General features: G+C 38.3%; 1 protein-coding gene across 3 annotated transcripts in view; it reads right to left on the reverse strand.

Moving 5' to 3' along the window:
* pb (homeobox proposcipedia) overlaps positions 1-21,058 on the reverse strand; it is a 41,222-nt gene that overhangs the window by 3,305 nt on the left and 16,859 nt on the right. Inside the window, exons 3-5 of one of the 3 annotated variants that reach the window (XM_089465580.1) lie at positions 20,954-20,968; positions 2,282-2,439; positions 1,849-1,939 (exon numbers count right to left, since the gene is read on the reverse strand). In XM_089465580.1, coding sequence (XP_089321706.1) covers positions 1,849-1,939; positions 2,282-2,439; positions 20,954-20,968 — 264 coding nt within the window. Of the gene's footprint in view, positions 1-1,824; positions 1,940-2,281; positions 2,440-20,953; positions 20,969-21,058 lie in introns of all 3 variants that reach the window. The other 2 variants (XM_018019025.2, XM_018019026.2) reach the window with 2 other exon arrangements.

Genomic DNA, 21,058 nt, shown 5'->3' on the forward strand with positions numbered 1-21,058 from the left:
CGTCTTTCAGCTTACACAAGAAACACGCACACACACACGCACGTACGCACACACAGGCATACACACACGCATACAGACACACATACACACACACACGCATACACACACAAACGCATACACACACACACATACACACACACATACACAAACACATACACACACATACACAAACATTTACATACATATACACACACAAGCATAAACACGCATGGGTGGCAGCGAGCGCTTACTATGAGAATTTAATTGCTTAATAACTTTTTTTGTGGACGTACGATCTTCATGAAACTTTTAGATTATGATTATAACATGGATATGCATGTAATTGCCAAAGCACAAGTCTCTAGTATTTGAAATACGCTTTTTACAAAAGTGAGGGTGAGGGGGTGAATTTAAGGGTGGGGGGTAAATTTTAACAAAAACCGAAATTGTATAAATTGCATATAAGCATACATTAAAAATTTGGAGACTCTAGCAATAAAGGTGTAGAAGATATAATTTTATAACTGGTTTTCGATAAGGTTTTTTATCGATAAAAAAAGATCGGGATGAGTTATCGAATTTTAATGATAAACTTGATATGCGCGCTGTAATTACGGACATTTTAAAAAAAATTTGAAGTCTCTAGTTCTTATATCTTCTGAAATCGACGCGTTCATACATACGGACAGACGGACAGACGGACAGACGGACAGACGGACAGACGGACAGACAGACGGACAGGGCCAAATCAACTCAGCTCGTCATCCTGATCAAGAATATATATACTTTGTGGGGTCTGCCACGCCTCCTTCTCCCTGTTACATACATTTCAACAAAACCATTATACCCTGATTTCCCATTGAAAATGGGTTCAGGGTATAAAAAAAAAAAAAAAAAAACTAAAAATAAGAATAAGAATAAGAATATGAATCGAAAGAACCCGCCAACCTGAACCACTAAAGCGATATCCGCAAAAGGGTTAGCTCAAAGTCGCGTGAGGCGACGGGGAAACTCTCTCAACTCTCGCTAAAGTTGAGCCCTCCTCCAGCTGACAGTGGTTGATAAGCTACAGCATATTCTACTCTTCCTCTTTGCGTAATCAGCCTCAAAAAGTAAAAGTGACCCGCTAAACCCAACCGAGTGCTTCATGGCAGAGTTGTTAGTGTTTCGGTTAAGTTGGGAATACAATAAGTTTTCTATGTCAGTTGATCAGGTCTTTAAGGTGGCCCAAATATGAAGCAATTTTCGATATCATCAGAAGATTATCATGATAAGCATGCCAAATATGTTTGTTTTTATTTAAATTTTACGTATATGGGCGTTAATTGGGATTCAGATGGAATTTCAATATCTTAGGAAAACTTCAGTGAAAACTGGGACAACGTAACTATTTCAATAAATTATTTTCCATTTTTGTTCCAGTTTCAGGATTTGCCCTGAGCTACCATATCCTAACTGAGTATTTAGACTAAAAATATGAAAACTTATAGAACAGAATTGGGAGGACTTAAGAGTTCAGATAGATCAGACAGATATGGCATTAAAACAAGTATGTACTTTTATTTACTACTCTCAATGGTTACTCTCAAATAATATTTCTCTCACTTAAGTCTCTTCTAATTCAAATTAGTTTCGAGTAGATAGAAATAAAAATATATTTTTTTTAATACAAATTAAAGTTTATTAAGGCTCTATTAACTCAGTTTTGGTAAATTAAAGCAGATATTTGAAAATCTTTTTTTTTTTGTAATAAAAATTAAAGTTTTTTAAGTCTCTATTAACTCAGTTTTGGTTAATTAAAGCAGATATTTGAAAATCTAAATTTGAAATAAACTTTGCACTCACTGCTATCGGACTGATCATCGTCACCTTTGAGGCTGTCCTTGTTGTCCTCATCGTCGGTCTTCGACAGCGTTTGCCTCTTGTGCTTCATGCGACGATTTTGAAACCAAACTTTGACCTGGAATAGACAAATGGCCACGCGAAGTGCATTGCGTTACATCAGAGCAGTTGAAGCGAGGTGTGAAAGAGGGCAATTAAAACGAAGAAAAGACTTCAGCCGAGACGAGCATGTGCGGAACTCAGCCACTGTCAACCCTGGCGTAGTGTAATTCATCACAAATAATGGAATTTTTGCACCTTTTAAAGAGCAGGTGGAGGGCTGACAGACGGACGGACTGAGTGCCAGACCGTCAAGCTGAGCAATGAAATAAATTGAGTAAGAAATGGCAGACGGAAGAGGGCAGAGCCATCGCGCTGCATTTGGGGCTGGGGTGGAGGAAGGCAGAGAGTTGGCACTCACCTGTCGCTCGGTCAGATCCAGGCTGGCAGCTATTTCAATTCTTCTTGGGCGGCATAAATATTTATTGAAATGGAATTCCTTCTCCAGCTCCAGCAGCTGCGTGTTCGTGTACGCGGTGCGCAGACGTCGGGGCAGGCCGTTTTCTGGAACGAATTCAGCTGCAATTGAAAATTGCATATTCTGGTTTGAGTCCGTGGGTAAATGTGAATTTGAACGTGGCTCTACGTGGATAGCGGAGCGTCTTCTGCTAGCAAATTGCAAACGCTTCGACTTGGCGTACAAGTTCGGGGCGTAACCAACAACAACAACAACAACAACAACAACAACAACTACAACTACAACTACAACGACAACAACAAGGACTGACAGGAATCGAGTGCGACAACTTGAAGCATTGACGATTCACTGCAACTGCAGGAACTTATCCTGCTGCTGCTCCTGCTCCTGCTCCTGTTTTTGCTCCTGCTCCTAGATGACTGTGATTGCGATTGCAATTGCGATTGTGTGTGATCAATCCATCAGCTCGTCACCGGCCATAACTAATTCGAAGCTGTGGCAACTAAGCGGCAAGCGCTTCCTGTCTGCCGCCTCGCCCTCGGTGCGGCTGCAGCTGATGTTAATGTGGCTGCCACGAAATGCGGGTAACGCAGCTCGGCAGCAAAGTTTTGTAGTCGCGCGACGCGAGCAGCTTCCACTCTCACAATGCCCAGCTCTCTAGCTCAATCTCAAGCGTTAAGTAATTAACAAAAATCTAATCAATCAATCCGCGAGGCGCATGAGGCATGGCCACAAGGCGGCACGTAGCGACACTTCAAGTAGTTTGGCTACTGTTTCTACAGCATCTTCTTTCATCTCACCCAGCTTGCTCAGCTCTGCGTTAGATTCATTAAAATATCTGGCTAGGTGTTGTATGTGAAGATGCTTGGAAATAATAAGAAGTTTACTCTTCTCAATATCTGCTTGGTTTCGTATTAAGATAAAGCTTTAGTTGCATTTAATTTAAGTACAGTAGAATCCCGTTATAATGACTCCGCTTATAGCGTCTGTATATTCTGGTCCCCAGACAAACTTTTGTGAGAAAACTTATACGGTTACAGCGCCTTCCGGGTATAACGACGGTCCCTTGAGTGTCCTTATAACCGGATTCTACTTATTATTCTTATACAAACTGTGAGTTAATTAATATATAAATGGACAAAAAGAAGGAAATAATATAATATAATAATATTCCATAATATTTAATAACTAGAAGATTGACTGGATCAATCAAATATATGTGGGTATTATTTTCTTATTTAAATTAAGTTATAAGTTATAAGTTATAAGTTGGAAATAAATGACAAACGGAAGAGGCCGAGCTTAGCTAGATTATTCAAATAAACTTTTCAAATCTGTTTTTCTTCTAAATTGGATTGATCCATGGTCAGTTGATAGCGAAAAGCTGCGACAATTTGAATATATATTTTATATCTTATATCCCATCACTTGAAAAAAGTTCAATCTAATCTAATATAATAGTGCAAAATGGGAATTCAACTTGAAATGCCAAAAGTTAAAAACAAATGTCAAAAGTCATGGCCAACTGTGAAATTCTTCTATTTCGTATACCTACGATAAAAAGGTGCAAGAAAAATCAAATATTCGCATATGATATGATGGGTAAAATGAGCATTTTGATATTTGTGCGCCTTATTTGCATTGATGCGATGAAAATGGAAAATGGAAAATGTTCGCACGTGAATTTCCAGCCGAACGAAGCTCGGTCGCAATAGCCAGCCAAATGGCAGCAGCAGCCAGACATAGACACTGATTGAATTACAGATGCGAGTTCCTTCATCAATACTGCCGAAAGCGGATGCCATAAACACCACCTGGATGCCGCACACACACACACACACACAGACACACACAACCCATTTCCTCGCATGGAAGGGCAGGCGGGTGGCCGTGGCTGTGGGTGTGGGTGTGGGTGTGGGTGTGGCAGCAAGTCGCATGCTACGAGTACTTGCGAAAAGTGCCCAGAAATGAGAGGGTATTCGGTGCGAGAAGCATAAATTTCGCACAAAAGTTGCAACCAAACTGTTTACGAGCCAAAGGCAAACAGGCGGCGAGAAAGAGAGGCCAAGCGAGAGGGTGTGATAGAGATGGGGCGAACGGCAGGCTGGCAGGCGGGCGACCGACGAAACTGAAAAGTAAAGTGCACAAAAGCAGAAAATATGATTTCCTTTTTGGCGACGACGAGCAGAAAGATAATTTTCTAAACCGAACCATGCACACACACACACACACACAAACAGAGAGAGAATACGGCACACATACACACGCACAGCCAAGAGGAGAAGGAGTTGGTAGCAAATGGAAAGCAAGTTGGTTGCAATTTCTGCAGCCTGGTCAAAATGAAAACCCAGCAGGCGAACCAGCTCGACGACAGCTGGCTAGGGCGTTCAAGGTATCTGAAAATTACAAAATGAATTTTTGGCGTGGGCGTGGGCGTGGTGCGAATTGGGGATCGTTGCATTGGAAATGTCATCAGCATGGATGAAATGCCGGAAAAGTCAAAACGTAACGAAACTTATCAGCAACTACGTCGGATACTTTGTGCAGCAGCAGCAGCAGCAGCAGCAGCAGCAGCAGCAGCAGCACTTGGCCACACTTGGCAGCTGGGCCTAGCCAAAGATTTCGGTTTTAAAGCAGAGCTTGTCTTTGGCAATATATACACATATACGTATGTATGTATATGTATGCGTATATGACTGCGAAATATTAATTTGCAATTCGGAAGTGCTACTCGTGATTTACAGCACTTGAAATACACTTATTAACATCGCCCCGAGCATAATTTACATGTTAACACTTAAACGCACTTGCTCTCTCTCTCTCTCTCTCTCTCTCTCTCTCTCTCTCTCTCTGCTTTGACCTTTTCGCAGTTTTTTTCTTTGCTCGCACCCGCCTGCTGCAGTCAACTATGTGAAAATTTATGTCTGCATTTTGGTTAGGCAAACAGTAAAAAAAAAATAGAAATGGCCACACTCAACGCATCTGCTGCCCCAAGTGCAGCCCCAAATTAAAATGAGCGTAAATTTTGCCAACAATTGCAAAATGTTTGCAACCGAAGCGAAAGGTAGCTGACGAAACTTGCGACTTGTTCACTGCTTATTAAAATTTATACACTGCGCGAAATTCAATATTGTTGATGCTGTGAGCAGACTGAACTGCTCACAAAAGTTGGGTAAGTATTTGATAGCTCTGCCCTGGATTTTAATTATAGTAGATAACATGGTTAAAGAAGCACTTTTAATATACATAAAAATATAAAAACCTTGTATATACATAAATATTTAAAAAATATGCATAAAATATTTAAAAAATATATGTACATTTAAATATTTAAAAAAAAATATGTACTCTATGTCTTCCTGTAGTTTTATGAGTCTTAGTGATCTGTTAGACCTTGCCGTTCTCTAAACCTTGAAGCGTTAGCTGAGAGCTAAGACGCATATAAATAAAATAAAATTAAAATTAAAATTAAAATATAAATAAAATAAAATAAAACAATACAAAATAATATATAAATGAAATAAAATAATATAAATTAAATTAAATATAAATAAAAAGAATACAATAAAAATAATAATAAAAAAAATTTAATTAATTTTATTAGTCTAAAATTTGTCATTCTTTTATTTTATTTATTAATTTTTTTGCTATAAATAAATATAAATAAAATAATACAAAATAAAATTAAATATAAATAAAAATTAAGCAAAATTAAATAAAAGAATAACAAGTTTTAGACTAGAGAAATTAATTAGATTTTTGAGGTTTAGGCCGTTATCTTTATATATTATTTTATTATATTATTTTGTCATAAATTATTATTTGTTGTCATTAAGAAATAAAACACATTTTTCGTTTATTTATTTATTTATATATTATATTATAATCTGTCAACTTGATAATAATGTATATTACATATTTATTGACAGTTATATAAGTTTATATCTTAGGCTTGGGTTAATGGATTGCGTCTTCACACCAATAATATAAATGCAATTAAATTTGATCAATAATACAAAATAAAATAAGAAAATTGAGGCCTTTCTGTTATGCTCAGTGTATTTATCTCATTTAAATCATGTTCCACGCCCAAGGCATGGCAAAGAATGTGTCTTTTTTACGAGGTAAACCTCCACAGCCTTTGCCTTTGCGCTTGGCAACTTGTGGCCAAGTACGCTGGGTCTTGGGCTCCGGGTTTGGGCTTTTGACCACTTTACACGTGTTAGTCCATAAGGATGCACATTACGAACATTTGTGGACACATGAATGGGACAGCGGTCAACAAGGTGGACACAATTTGTGGCAGGACCTTTGCAAGTCGCCAGCAAAGAACAAACAAGACGACCAAAGGTGGACACCAAAAAAATGACCTCAATTTATCTTGTAAAATATTCTGGCTAGCTGCGAGAGCAAGGGGAGCATAGCATAGTCGCAGGCGAAGCAACATTCTGTGGCTTGAGTTATGTTCAAGTTTGTGGTTGCAAAACTTTAAAGGGCCAGGCTGAAAGTACTTACGAGAGAATGTGTGGGTAAGGCCGGGGCCATGACAAATTCAATCAAAAGAGCAACTGATGACGCGACGGAGGAGGCGTACGGATGTGCAGCTTATATGGACGGCTTCTTGGCTTGAGTTTCAGCTTGAGCTACCTCGAATGCCAAATGCTGCAATGCAATGCAGTAAAAATGCTCAGGCTGACAACAAAAAGACACACAGCGACAGAGAGATAGGGAGAGAGAGAGAGAGAGGGAGAGAGATACAGATACAGATACATTTGCAGTAAAGCAGAGCTGGAGCTGGAGCTGGAATTGGAGGTCTGGTGTGGGACGACAAACGTACGAATGCGCAGAGCTGCATCATTAATCATTTCTAGCCAAGGAAGACAACGACAGAGACGAGACGGAAAAGAAGGCGATGACGATGACGACGACGACGACGACGACGACGAAGATGGCAGTAGAAAAAGTCAATTTCTCATGAAAATATTTTGTATCTGTATCTATTTGCTATGCGTCTGCAAAACTACAAAAAAAAAAAGAAGAATAAAACACAAGAAAGAAGAAGAAGACGAATTTACGTGGCATTTTAAACTGGAGCCACAGTAGCGCTTATCTATTTTATTGGCTATTCAAGTTTAACGTGGCTTGAAGCTTGTTGCTGCCCAATCCCCAGTTGAATGAGTGGTTGAGTGGTTCACTACGGGGTGTTCGACTCTTGAGTGGCTGCTGATTAGCTGCCTGGCAGGAGGAGACAAAGGCCAAGCTCGGGCCCAGATGAATGTCTTCAATCATTTAATTGTGGGCTTGATTGACATTCATGCGAAAAGTGTGCAGCGCTTCCTGCTGGCCAAGCATTTCAGCCTGGCTTAGATTTAATTAGCCTCGATGAAAGGGTTGTTGCAAACAGCAAAAGTAACAAAGCAACAGCAACAACAGCAACAACAACAACAACAACAGGATTTGAAAAGTATAACGATTATCAAGTATATACAGTTTACGGGGCGTTTCTTAACTCGAATGCTTTTACCGAGCTGCCAGTCTCAAAGATAAATTAGAGAAATATATTTAATGACTTTTCATGACCAGCAAATGTCAACAAACAGAACATTTACAGAGCAGTCACAACAACAACAACAACGACAATGATAACAAAACTATGTGAATGGTGGATTGTTTATCTAAACTGTAGGACCCTCCTCCTAGCTATTCTGGTTGTTGTTGTTGTTGTTGCTGTTGACTGCAGTGCGCAGTAGGTGTGAAAATTGTTGATTAATGTTTAGTTTTTGAATTGTCATTGCTAAAATTGCATATTCAAAACTGTAAAGTAAATTTGGCTGAATATTTTTAAAAACATCTTTTGAGATATATAAAAATATTTTATTTTTAGCTGTGAATGGAAATCCATATGTTAGAAAGCTCTGTATGCCAATTGAAATAAATATTTCGTTTTCCAATTTTATGGAAATTAAAAAATAATTGAATTTAAAACTTAAAATTAATTTTGTACATTTTTTTTTTTTTTTTTTTTTTTTTTTGCGTTAAGTCATTCAAATGAAATTTTGAAAGTCATAGTTTGATTATAATTTTGTAATACTTATCTTAATCATAAGTATTAGACAAAACGAATAAGTTTGAATAAAAGATCTTTAATATTATTTATTTAACATTAAAATGCTTTGGAATGAATTTCGTTCAAGATTGACCTAAAAAATAAAAACGATAAATATATTTTGAAAAATTAATTTGCTATTTTTGCCTATTGAAACTAAAAATAAAAACATTATCAGTCTTAGTGCAATAAACTAAATTGATTTTATGTCCACAAAAAAAAAAAAAAAAAAAAAAAAAAAAAAAAAAATTAGCCCATTTATTGTTTTCTCAAACGTTAAAATCAAAAAACCATTAGGAAGCATTTGGAAACCCAGGCAAAGCCACAATAAAAAACTGTTATCCGTTTAAATATGGTCACAAAATTTTGTACAACTTTTTATGACAAAAAAAAAATGCTTCTCACATATTTTTTAATACATACAATACAGGGAAAAAAATAAATAACTCATGGCAGATCGTCATTGATTCAAGTTGAATACTTTAAAGCGGCTCAAATTGAAAAACTTTCAACATGGCCAGCCCAACTACGTATTGCTATATACATGTATATATATATGTATAAACGTAAAGCTTATGTATTTTATTTTCATATATTTTTTATACAGATGCGCATGTGTCTAAAAAAGAAAGAAAGAAACATTTCGTTTCGTCTCGTCAGGGAAATATGAAAGCTGTTGGTAAACTTTATGCAGCGCCTAAGCCCGTGCTTCATAGCCATGCCCCATACCCCATACCCCTTCCTCGTCTACAACTTCATCTCCGCCCAGGCCTTTGGCTGTGTCTCCGGTCTGTCATTTTGGCCCGCTGCGTGTATTGCCTCAGCCATGGCTCAAATATGAAATCCATCAGGGATGCTAAGAGCTGTCAATCAAAATCAGCGAGGGAAACTTTTTCAGCAAAAATTTACATTTCCCTCTTCTCTCTATCTCTCTCGCTCTCGCTCTTGCTCTTGCTCTTGCCCTCGGTCCTGCCCTGTGCGGGGTAGCTCTGGATTATGCTCAGCATGTTTGCCAGATTGAAAGCGAATTAAAAATGAAATTTAAAGCATGCCCCGATGCAGGCATCCATGCAAAATTGATGTCAATTTAAAAACGTTGCCAAAGGCTTTGCGTTTTAATTCCTAATGGTCGAAAATGACAACAATTCTGCACGCTGGCCTGAGACTCTCTGATGAGACTCTAGCAAATGCGATTACCAAACAGAAAAAAAACTAACAACAACCAGAAGCAGTAATTGCCCCTGTTTTCAAATCTCCCTCTCTCTCTCCCTCTCACTCCTTTCGTGTTGGGAGTGTGGCAAAAATGTGAAGAGAAACTGTCCAGCTTTTCGCAGTTGTAGGTGGAGAGCGAGTAACAATGGCGATCGCTGTTAAAAAAGTGCCGCCAGCTCATAAAAAAGCGAGTGAAGAATTATCAGTGCTGCTTGTGCTTGTATTGTGTACTTGGCAGACAAAGACAAACTCAGCTGAAGGCCAAAAATCAGCTTAAGATCGTTGAAAAAGTCCGCCTGGACGCGACTCATTGAATACACGCATAGTTAGAGTGTGTGGCATGAATGGCAGCAGCAGCAGCAACAGCAGCAGCAACAGCAATGGCTGCCTTTCCGTGATTAATCAATATTTTTGTGTGGAAATGCAACAAAAGCGTCGCCAAGTGGCGGGCAGCAGTTGCCACCAGCTAAAGCTACAGCTACAGATGCGGCTGCGGCTGCCGCATTTCTTTTGGGCCAGGTTTTTCAGTTTCGGTTGCGGCATTTGACAGATCAACGCGCGCTGACAGCTTTGTGTTCATTGTTGCTGTTGTTGTTGTTGTTGCTGTTGCCGGGTTGCCATTGAGCAATGTTGAGCATAATTGATGATGCGGCTTTGGCTTTTGAATTTCGTATTTTGTATGTGTATTAGTATTTCATATATATTGTAGCATATTTTTTTTTTTTTTTTTTTTCGATGGGGGTTTCTTGATCGCATTTGGCTTCACGCTACGCTCAATGTATATCTCACATCTCACATTTTGTGGGGGCTTTTGTGATCGATCATTGGGCGAATAGAAGCGAATTTCAGTTGTCTGATCGCATCGGCTACTGTTTATGTTCACGGTTTATTGCTGATGATAGCCATGAGTGGTGTAAAGAAAAAAACAAAAACCAAATAAACAAACCTGTTCGGCCAACCGAGGGCTGGCAATTACAATGTGGAAGGCCTCTAATTAGAATTGTGCCCTCGACGGAATATTGATTATTCGTTAACTAAGCGTATAATATACCGATTGGAAATTGAAAAACAATCCTTATTTTTATATTTCTTATCTAGCACTGGAACATAGAAACAGTATAAGCTATGATTTGAAGGAGGATATATTGAATTATAATAAAGATTATAAATTATTCAGTTCCAGAAACACATCTTAGCCCCTGATATAAGCCTTGTCTTATCATAAAACTTCTACCGAAATTATTTATTTTTAATTGTTAACTTTATTAACAATTAGTTTAACAATTGGAGTTTCTGATTTTTCTGATTAGCATCTGAATTTTCTTTGGAAGTTAAGAATTAAAGCTAAATAATTTCGAATGGGGCTAACATTGAATTTCAGCTTAATCGCAATACATTAGGCTTAGGCTATTTAGTATTTTAGTATTGAGTACTTTAGTATTTTCCGGTTTCCAGACCTCATCTCTTAAAAATGAAAAAAATAAATAAATAAATAAATAAAACATTGGTTTGCCATACCATAGCTAAAATCGCTTTAAATTATTTTATATCAGTCGAAATTAAATAGTCGCCGAAAAAATTCAGTTTGCCTTGGTCATTGCTTTTGTTTGAAAAATATAAAATTTATTTTTCTGCCCGATTTGATTCACATTAAATAAGCTGTTAAAACGCAAGTAATTCTGGCGCCCTCAACGCTGGAACTGGAGCTGAAGTGGGAGCTGGTAGCTGGAAATGAAATGCCGCAATCATTTTGGGCTGCAGCCACAGGAATCAGATATCCAGCTGGGATAAGAAAAGCGCGCACTCATGGCCAGTGCAAATATTTCTGAGGCCGGAGACCGCCGAGGAAATTGCCGCATTCCCCAAGCCGAGGACGACGGACGGCTAGGGCAAAGCTCAACCTGTGGCCAGTTCGCATCACGGCGTTTCCGTGGCCGCGGGCATAAATGAAAATATAGAGAAATACGTATAAATAAGATTGCGACTGGTAAGCCGGATGGCACGCGGGGTTCTCAGCGGCGAAAGGGGGTGGGGGGTCGAGGCTGGCAAATGTTGAGGCAGAAACTTTACTTGAAACAACAACAAAATAATGCCTCATTTTTTCTTATCGCAGCAATAAAGCAGCATAAACGCTTCATTTCCATTTGTCTCGCAACTGAATCGCCCCCAGCCCTCAGCAGAGACGCAACGTCACTCGCCCGAAGAGACAGCAGATAGAGAGAGCAAGCGAGAGAGCGACAGAGTGAGAGAGAGAGAGGGTCAGCTTGACTGGAGGGGTAGTGGAAGGGGGGATACATGGTGGCCACCCAGTCGGCGACGCCGGCTGTCCACATCAGAAGCTTTACCGAAGTAAGACTAAAGAAAAAAAACCGTTTACACGCCAAGCTCAAGTTTCTTGCTTTCTTTCTTTTTCTTCTACTGCTGTTTCTTGCAATTTTGCCCTGTTCTCTGTTTCGTCATTTCTTGTAAGCCATCAGCTCGCTGTCGCTGTTGCTGTGGCTGTGGCTGTTGCTGTTGTTGCAGCATTTTTATCGCCCGTAAGTTTTGCTTATTTAAACACACCAACAACAACAACAGCAATAACAACAGCAACAACCGGCGGCACAATATTCACGGTAAATAAAAAAACAAAAGTCACTTCCGTTGCGCCAAAAGGAAAACGCGAAAAGTCTGCAGACGACGTCTGTGGGCAGTGGCCCCATCGACTTAGGACTAGATGTAGAGTTCTTCTAATTAGTTGAAAAAAAAAAAAAAACCAGTTGTATATATCGACGGCAAAAGTATTGGAGTAAGCTTAAAAAGCTTAAGCACACACTATGGGTATATTATATGCTTTCTTATAAAGTACATGCGGAAGAGAAATCGCACAAGATTACGCTTATTAAAAATGTTCGTAAATTTGGATTTGGGCTAAGACAAATTAAGCGCTGGCAGAGCATTGCCAGTTGACAAGTTCATTAAATAAGTTTTTATCATATAGAGCAGCCAATGTTTAATGTAATTTTAATTTAATAGTAATCTATATGTGATTCGTCAAAGACTTCTTTAATTAGCATAATTGGTGCCCATATTAAAAATTCGAGCAAAAATTTGTTTTTAAAGTATCAGAAAACTCTATAATAAACAAGCTTAATAAATGTAGACAAAACTTCCATCACTTCTTGGATTAATTTCACATGTACAATAATTTACAATAATTAAAACAAATTTCTATGTATGCCCTCTAATACGTACATAACTGTTACATATACATAAATGTTCAGATTTACATTTTATCCCTCATGCATACTTTTTGTTAACTCCTCCGGAAATTAAAAACTTGAAAAACGTCGAACTATTCTATTATTAGTAGTTTATATGAGATTCATTGATTTCCGGGCTGTAAGTATTCTTATTTTAATAGATTATATTGTAAAATGTTAAGTACTTGATCTATATATATTCCACTGTTCACACATCTCTAATGATTAACTAGTATTTCTCAATTCTCTCTCTCTCTCTCTCTTCTTCTCTCAATATAAATATAGACAGAAAGATAGGGAAAGAGAAAGAGATAAAGAGAGAGAGAGAGAGAGAGACAAGGAAAGAGAGATAAAAAGAGTGAGAGGATAGAGAGTGCTACAGAAAGAGAAAGAGAGAGCTCTCTGTACATACTTTTCTTACCCCAATACGGTGTATTTTACTTTATAAACTTTATTATCTTATTTTTTTTTACTTCACTATCTGTATATTTAGTAGAGTTATATTAAAATCATTAGACTAGATAAATGACATCCGCATACTTTGCATGCATAATTGACCTGCTCTTGATATTGATATGGGAGTCTAATAGCTCAACAAATTGCCGTTGCTCAGTGTAAATCAATTTGTTTATGGCTAAGCATTAGATTGCCTCGTTTACTTGTCCAGGCGATAGGCCATCAATAAAGCTATCAGCACGATGGGGCTCAGTGCTCAGATAAGCGGACAGAAACTATTTAAAAATGTGATAAATCTTAACTCGATTGGCTAATTGACAGCAGATATGCGAGTATGTAATATGTGTGTGTGTGTGTGTATGTGTGTGTGTTTGGTAATCAACAAGTTTGCGGCGCAAATGCAAATTAATTAGTGAGCTGTGCTGTGGCTGCTTTAATTGCAACCGGAGTAAACTTGCCAAACGTTGCGGCGTCCACACGACGTATGCGTGTTGCATGCAGCAAACAAGAGAGAGAGAGAGAGAGAGAGAGAGAGAGAGAGAGACGAGCACGGCCCGATAATTGAATTTGCTCGGCTGTTGGTGCCCGTGTCCGCATGCGTAAAGCACAGCTGTAGCTGGCTGCAATGTTGCCTCCAATTTGCCACAGGCGCCGCCTTTAAATTTGAGTTATGGCAGCCAACGAGTCGAAGTGCGTATGTATGATATATCTATACATATGTATATGTATGTATATGTATATTCATATGAACATGTTTGAGCCATGCGTAAATTTTGTCCCCGAAAAACAGGCTGCGGTAGTTGGTAGTTTGGTAGTTGGTGTTGCTTTTGTTGTTGTTGTACTCCTCGTTGTTGCTGTTGCTGTAGCTTCAGCTGGCCAATCTCCACCCTGCAGTGTTCGTCTTGAGACATAAATCATCTAAATCACTCGAACATGCAGCTGCCACTGGCTCAGTCTGTGCCTCAGCGAGCCAAAGACATTAAATAAATCGCTGCCTGCCAAATGTTTCACATACGATTTGCCTAAGCAACTCAGCTTGGCAAAAAGTTTTGCATTTTATGCCAGCTACAGCTACAGCTACAGCTCGAACTAGACCCAGAGCTCTGGCGAGCTCCCTTTGGCATTCAGTGGAGTTTGTTGCGGGGCTTTGGTTGGAGTGCTCCTTGCGCAGGGCCATGTCAAGTGCATGTGTATCGTACATTACGCACAGGTGGCGACATATGCTAAATGTCACATAGTTTAAGCTCGATTGGAGCAAGCATATTCATGTCCTGCGCACATGTATAATTTATGATATGCCAGCCGGGCTGGGCAGCACACGTCGATTGTTTGCTATTTTAGTCACCCAGATAGATTGATCTAGAGCAATAATTGAATTGAACTGTAATTGAATAACACTTCATATATTGCAAACAAAGAGCACTATTTTTAGAGAACAATTGGGTTACTTGTATGCTTTGTGCAACATAAATAATTAGAAAACATATTAATGGATTAATTGAAAATAGTTTTCTATATATTCTGAGATATTCTATAGATAAGCTGATTCGTACACTAATTTAGCTAGTATTAATCAGAGAAAATTCCATTTCTCTTTAAACTGAAAATCCCACAACAATACTTAGCCCAGTTTTTTAAGTCGGTTCCTCGTGAATCTCTTTAAAGTCGTCCCTTTCGACAAGTTGGCACATGAGATGCGAGCACAGCACAAGCTGAAAGCCCATTTGTCCTTGGTATCAGAGTAAACGCCACTACAGAATCTAGGTTGACTTATATACTTCCGCTTCCGGCAAGAGAACATACGTTCCAACTCCACTCCGGCTCTCGTTTTGTGTGTTTTCCGTATTTTATGGCGGTATTATTCTGGCTTTTGCCTTCTGCTTGGGCCCGTGCTGAGTGCTGGGCGTAGAAACAGAATTTTATGCAAATATCCTAATCAAATTCACATTTTGAAGTTCAACTGTTTTATCCAAAACTTTTACCTTCAGCCGCTGCCGACGCGCCCCAGCTTCTGCTGTGCTCTCCTCCGCCCCCTGCTCTAGAGTCTTGCCACCCATTTTTAATTTATTTCCACTTAAAAAACGAAGTGCACGACGCGAACGCTAGAAAAGAAGGCCACGGGCATAGGCTCAGCTTCCGAGTTCCAATCCCACTCACACATCTGCCTCCTCCTCCTCTCTGCTCTCTGCGTGTCTCTCATCGGCAGCATCCGCTGCTCGCATCCTGTGCGTGCGTCCGGTGGAGCGCGGGTCGGCGTTGAGTTCGAGCTTTGGGTACTTGGTTGTGGATGGCGGCGTTATCGGGTGGTTCGTGTGGGTTGTCGCCGTACACACCACAGTGGCAATATCCTCATCCGCCGCCCATTGCCTGCTGAACGCCTGCGAGGGGTGTCCTCCATATTTTCACTTATCACAGATCCCACTCCTGGCGGCCCAAAAAACTTAAATCCGCATGTCGAAAGCGATTAAACAGTTACCGTGTGGTTGTGTCCTGAATGAGCTGGAGCTGGAACTGTTGGCTCTTAGCCGCTGACTGCTGGCTGTTGGCTGTTGGCTGCTTCTTCATTTGTTCAGAATTAAAACAAAAGCATCCAAAGGATAAAATTAGTCACCGCAGTGACAGTAATTCAGACACCACCTTGTCTCTCTCCTTCTCTCTATCCCTCTCTCTCTTCTTCTCTCTCTATGTGTGCCAGTGGCTTTGCAGTTTAATGCAGGAAGTTTTCACAGCGCAGAGGAACTTCCCACTCCCGTGGAGGGAATTCGTTGCGCCACTCGGCAACAACTGTGCAACATTCGGTGGCTCTGCCGTTTGATTAATTGCAATTTAAACGGTTTCAATTAAGGCAATGGCGCATCTTTCTGCTGCACAGCGGCCCAGAGACCAAAAACAAGCGCAAACAATTTTGTTCTCTTTTTTGTTTTTGCTCCTAAACGTAATATCAATTGAATTGATTTGATGGCATTGACAGACAACGCTGCAGCTGGTGCTGTCTCCAGATATGTATATTCGTTGCGTGGATAATTTTTTTGTTTTTTTGTTTTTCTTTCAGAAAATTAATGAGTGATTTTCTATGGAAATTTTTGCGCCGTTTCAAATCGAGGGGAAGTGCACTTTAATAACAGGTAATACGGTCTCAAACATTTCAAAATAATTTTATAACATGAATCACCTGCACTGCGCTCTAAATTCATTTTGCATAGTTGATTATGTAATATGTGATGCATATCGAAAAGTTGTAAAATAGTGAAATTTTGTATGTGATTAACTAATGAAAAAACATATTTGTATATTCAATTATCAAGCAACGTACAAAAAATATATAGTCAAATAATAAAATATTGAAATATATGTATTATGCATATATTAAATAAATATGTATATAATTTATAGTTATAAATATGATTATATGTATTCATTCAATTATAGAAACAACGCATAAAAAATATTTAGTCATATAATAAAATATTTAAATATATATATTGAATCACTATATAAATATATATAAAATAATAATTTATATTGTATTTAATTCAAAAACAATACTTTTTGTTTGGAAAAGTTTTAGACTAACATTGTAGAGTTAAAAGTTATTGATTTATGTATATACATATGTACAAATATGGCTTTAGTAAGAATTAGATGTTAAGTTAATTTAAGAAAGCTGAACAGAGTTGAGTCTAGATTTCATTGTTATGTGAAATATATGTTATGTGAATTATATGAAAATATTGAGAAATTACCATAATTTAATATTAAATTAAAACAATTTTCAATAAAAAAAAAAGTTGACTATCGACAGCTCAGATAAATATTAAATAAAATAAATAATAATAAAATAAATTACAAAATAAAATAAATAAATTGTTAAATTTCTAAGATGGTTTCAGCTGAACAACCTACAATAATAAACAATAGATAATATCTCTCTCAATCTTAAAGACCTGTAAGCTTTTTGTTGATTATGGCTGAGCTTAAGCTCTGCACGATGTGTGGCAATATTATTCTCATATTCATCAATGTGTGTTGCAGCTCTTTAAGCATATGCTTCCACACATATGCCACCCCTCTCTTTATGTCTGTCTGTCTCTCGCTTTCGTTGTGTTGGCCGCCCTTTCGACAGTTGTTGCCATGGTCAAGACACAACAATGCCCAACGAGTCGCCGCGAGTGCAGCCAAGGATTAATTCCTAATTTCGGCTAATGCCTCGCCAAGTGTTTCGGTTAGTGTTCGGTGCGTTGTTTACATTTCGGGTGTCGTGTTCTTGGGTTTTTGTCTAAATTACCTTGATAGAATGATGGCACAGCTACAGACAGTGCCAGGGCCAGTTGTGGTCCCATTCCCATTTCCATTTCCATTCTCAAACCCAAACCCATTCTCAGTGTCTGTGCGTCCCTTCCCATGGCCCAGTTGGCAGGCCGCACTGCCCTACCCCCAGGCTGTCTCGGTATGGGCCTTTAACTGCAGCCCGGCCTTCGGGCCCACATGCTTGCCACCATCATTAATCATGACGTTTCAGCTCTGACACATTTGTCCGATCGGCAGCAGCAGCAGCAGCAGCAGCGGCGGCAACAGCAGCAGCGCGGCAGCGGCGGCGGCTACGCACTATTGTAATGAAAACGTTTTGGAAGCCCTCGTCAAGACGGCGAGTCGTTCGCACAGCGGGAGCGAGGAGGACGACGACACGTCAATAGACAATGAAAGTCCCGAGATGAGCAATTTGTAGGCAAATATTTTCATAATGCGACCACAACACAAGCCGCATGTAAATATTGGCCAACTATTAACGAACTATTAGCCACAGTTAGGAGCAGGCTAATTGTAGTTCAGAAGGCAGTCAAAATTGAATCTGATGACAGGAATTACCTTAAAGCAATTGCCAAAGTCAGTCAAAGTCAGTGAAGTAGTTTTAAGGGCTGTTTAACATTGTTAATGAGTACATGAATACTAAAATATGATTAACAACTTTTCCTTGTTCAAAATAAGTAAATAAAATAATAAATAATAATTATTGAATTTTTATTTTATTAATAGCAAGCTCATTATTTTTTATTGAATAGCATGGAGTCTTATCAAGTATAAAACAATAAATATACTTAAATGCAGTTAAGTTTTCTTAATTTCCAATGCGATTTTTGAATAAATATTGAATTATTTTTGTATACTTTTTGACTGGAGCAAAAGTGAATATAAATTATTTAGGTATTATAAAAATATTAAAAATTTAAAAATTATCCAAATATATATATATATTATATTTACAAAGAATAAGTATAAGAAAACATATCAATATTGCAAAAAAAGAAATAAATAGTAACTTAAAAAAATTAAAAATTTGTTTTATGTTTCCGTAAACTTAAAAATCATGTTTCTACTTATTTCATTATTATGTTACGTATATGTATATAGAACGAAAATATTTTTTATGACATTTATACACTTCCCTTGTTCTAAGTGGCCCGCTAGCCAATAAGGTAAAAGCTATGTTGGCCAATGCGGCTTTAGGGTAGGTGCTACGGTGGGTAAGGGGGTCAAGGGGCAAAAGGGACATATGCCTCTGCTTCTGTTGCTCGGTGTGGCACTGTGCAAGCGATACAATAATTGCTCTGGGCCGTCGTTGCCGTCATTGTTGCGGGTTTGGCATGAATTACAAAAAAAAAGACCCACAACAAGAGCCACGAAAAAAGGAATAAAGAAAAGAAATAGCAAACAACAACAAAGAGCGAGTACAACAAAACAAGAACTGGGCATACAAAGCCGCCATTCATTTCATAGCCGGCGTTTGCAAACACACACACACACACGCACACACACAGCAATGTGTTTACACACACGACCCTGTCATGCAATGGTCACAGGGCTTCAGAGCACGAGCGGGAGTCGGACCTGGAGCTGACCAAGCGAACGTGTTCTGTTCGATCAGACAACAACGCTGGCACCACCAACACCACTTGCACCACCACCAACACCAAGAAGGTGACCGCTGTTGTTGTCATTGGGTATACACACGTGTGTATGTGTGTTTGTGTGTGTGTGAGTGCCTCAATCATGTAATTATTTCCTCCGCAACCACTTTACCAATACCAATGCGTCCGGGCAGCAAAGTGACCAACACATCCATGCACACACACACACACAGGAATCGGCGTCGACAAATGATATTACAAGTGGGGCCAACCTGGCAGGCAATGAAAAAAAATACAAAAAAGAAAAAAAAAACAGTCGAAACTGGTAGCGTGTTTCGCTTTGAGTTTTGTTCTCTCTTTGTACATTTTTTACGCTAAGCAAACAACAGAACAGAAAGAGAACAACTAGGGAATCAAGAAAGAACTGCTAGAGCCAGAACATCGAATTCCTAATACCCTGACAGAATATTGAAGGGCATATTTAATAAATTAGTGAAATTAGTGGTAGAGCTGATTGAATTTGAAAAATTTATGACTATTAAAGTTAGAGAATTACAGTTAAAGAATTTTTTATATTTCAAAAATGGTCTACTTTTGATTTATATTATCTGCTATACATATATTCTATTTAAAATATATTTATATTTATTTTCATTTAAATTCTGTCTGAAAGCTATTCTCCAAGTATACGCGTTACATTCCCAATGGCAGAGCTGTCTTACCCTAAGTCTCACCTTGGTAAGAGCATAAAAAGTACAACAAAAAAAGACGCAAAAAAAAAACAGAACAGTCTGCATATATGTAGTATGTGTGTATCTTTGCGATACATAAAAAACTGTGTTTCGTGTTTTTGTGTTACTCAATTTAATTCAGGTAAAATATACATATATACATATATATATATTTTTTTTCGTCCAGGCCCGCAGCGCTCTTAAACTTTGGTCACGAACATGAAAAAGCGTCGTTTCCGTCGAATTGCTCGAAAATGGTTGACGGTTGATTGGTTCAGTTTTTGGTCAGAGGCCTCAGGTAGAGGCCAATGTCTAGACGAATCGAGTCTCGATTCAAAATGGCAGCCAAACTAAGTTTGAATAGTGAATACTAAATATGAATATGAGTGCGAGTGATTTAGTTCGTAGGGCCAAAATATGAAAGGAAAACCGCAACTAGCAAAAGGAAAAAAAAAATAAATAAAAAACCAAAACGAAATACATAAAATAATAGAAAATGTAATTATGTTTATAATTTCACTCGTAATGCTTTTATCTCTGCTTTTGCAGCTTGTTTTCGTGCCCATTCAAAAAGAGTCGAAAACAAGGCTGAGAAAAAATGTGGCCAACCAAAGTAGCTAACAAAAATTCAATGGAAAATTGAAATGGCCAAAACGAAATGGCTTAAATAGCTAGCTGTTCCATTTGCGGCTTTCAGCCTTCAACCTTCGCACACTTTTCAGCCCGGCCGTAAATAAATACGTATATTATAATGGCATTTAAATATGTTTTGCGGTTCCAGACTTCATTGCATTTGATATATGTATGTATAAATACGTATTTTGTTTGTATTCTGCTTTGTTTTGAGGTTGGTTATTGGAACATTCCGAGCCTCCACGAATGCAATTTGCTGTACTTATCTAGCCAATTTAAAATGTTGTGGTTTTGATGTTGCACAATGGTAAGAAACAGTTTCAACTTACTTATGGAGCTATCACCTGAAAAATAAAAAAGAAAAATTATTATTTTTCTATCAATATTGTGATGAGCTTATTAAATATTAATTTTAAATTAATTACTATAAATAT

The sequence above is a fragment of the Drosophila arizonae genome, chromosome 2, assembly GCF_054131065.1.
Source record: "Drosophila arizonae isolate 15081-1271.41 chromosome 2, UAZ_ARI_1.0, whole genome shotgun sequence".
Lineage (NCBI taxonomy): Eukaryota > Metazoa > Arthropoda > Insecta > Diptera > Drosophilidae > Drosophila > Drosophila arizonae.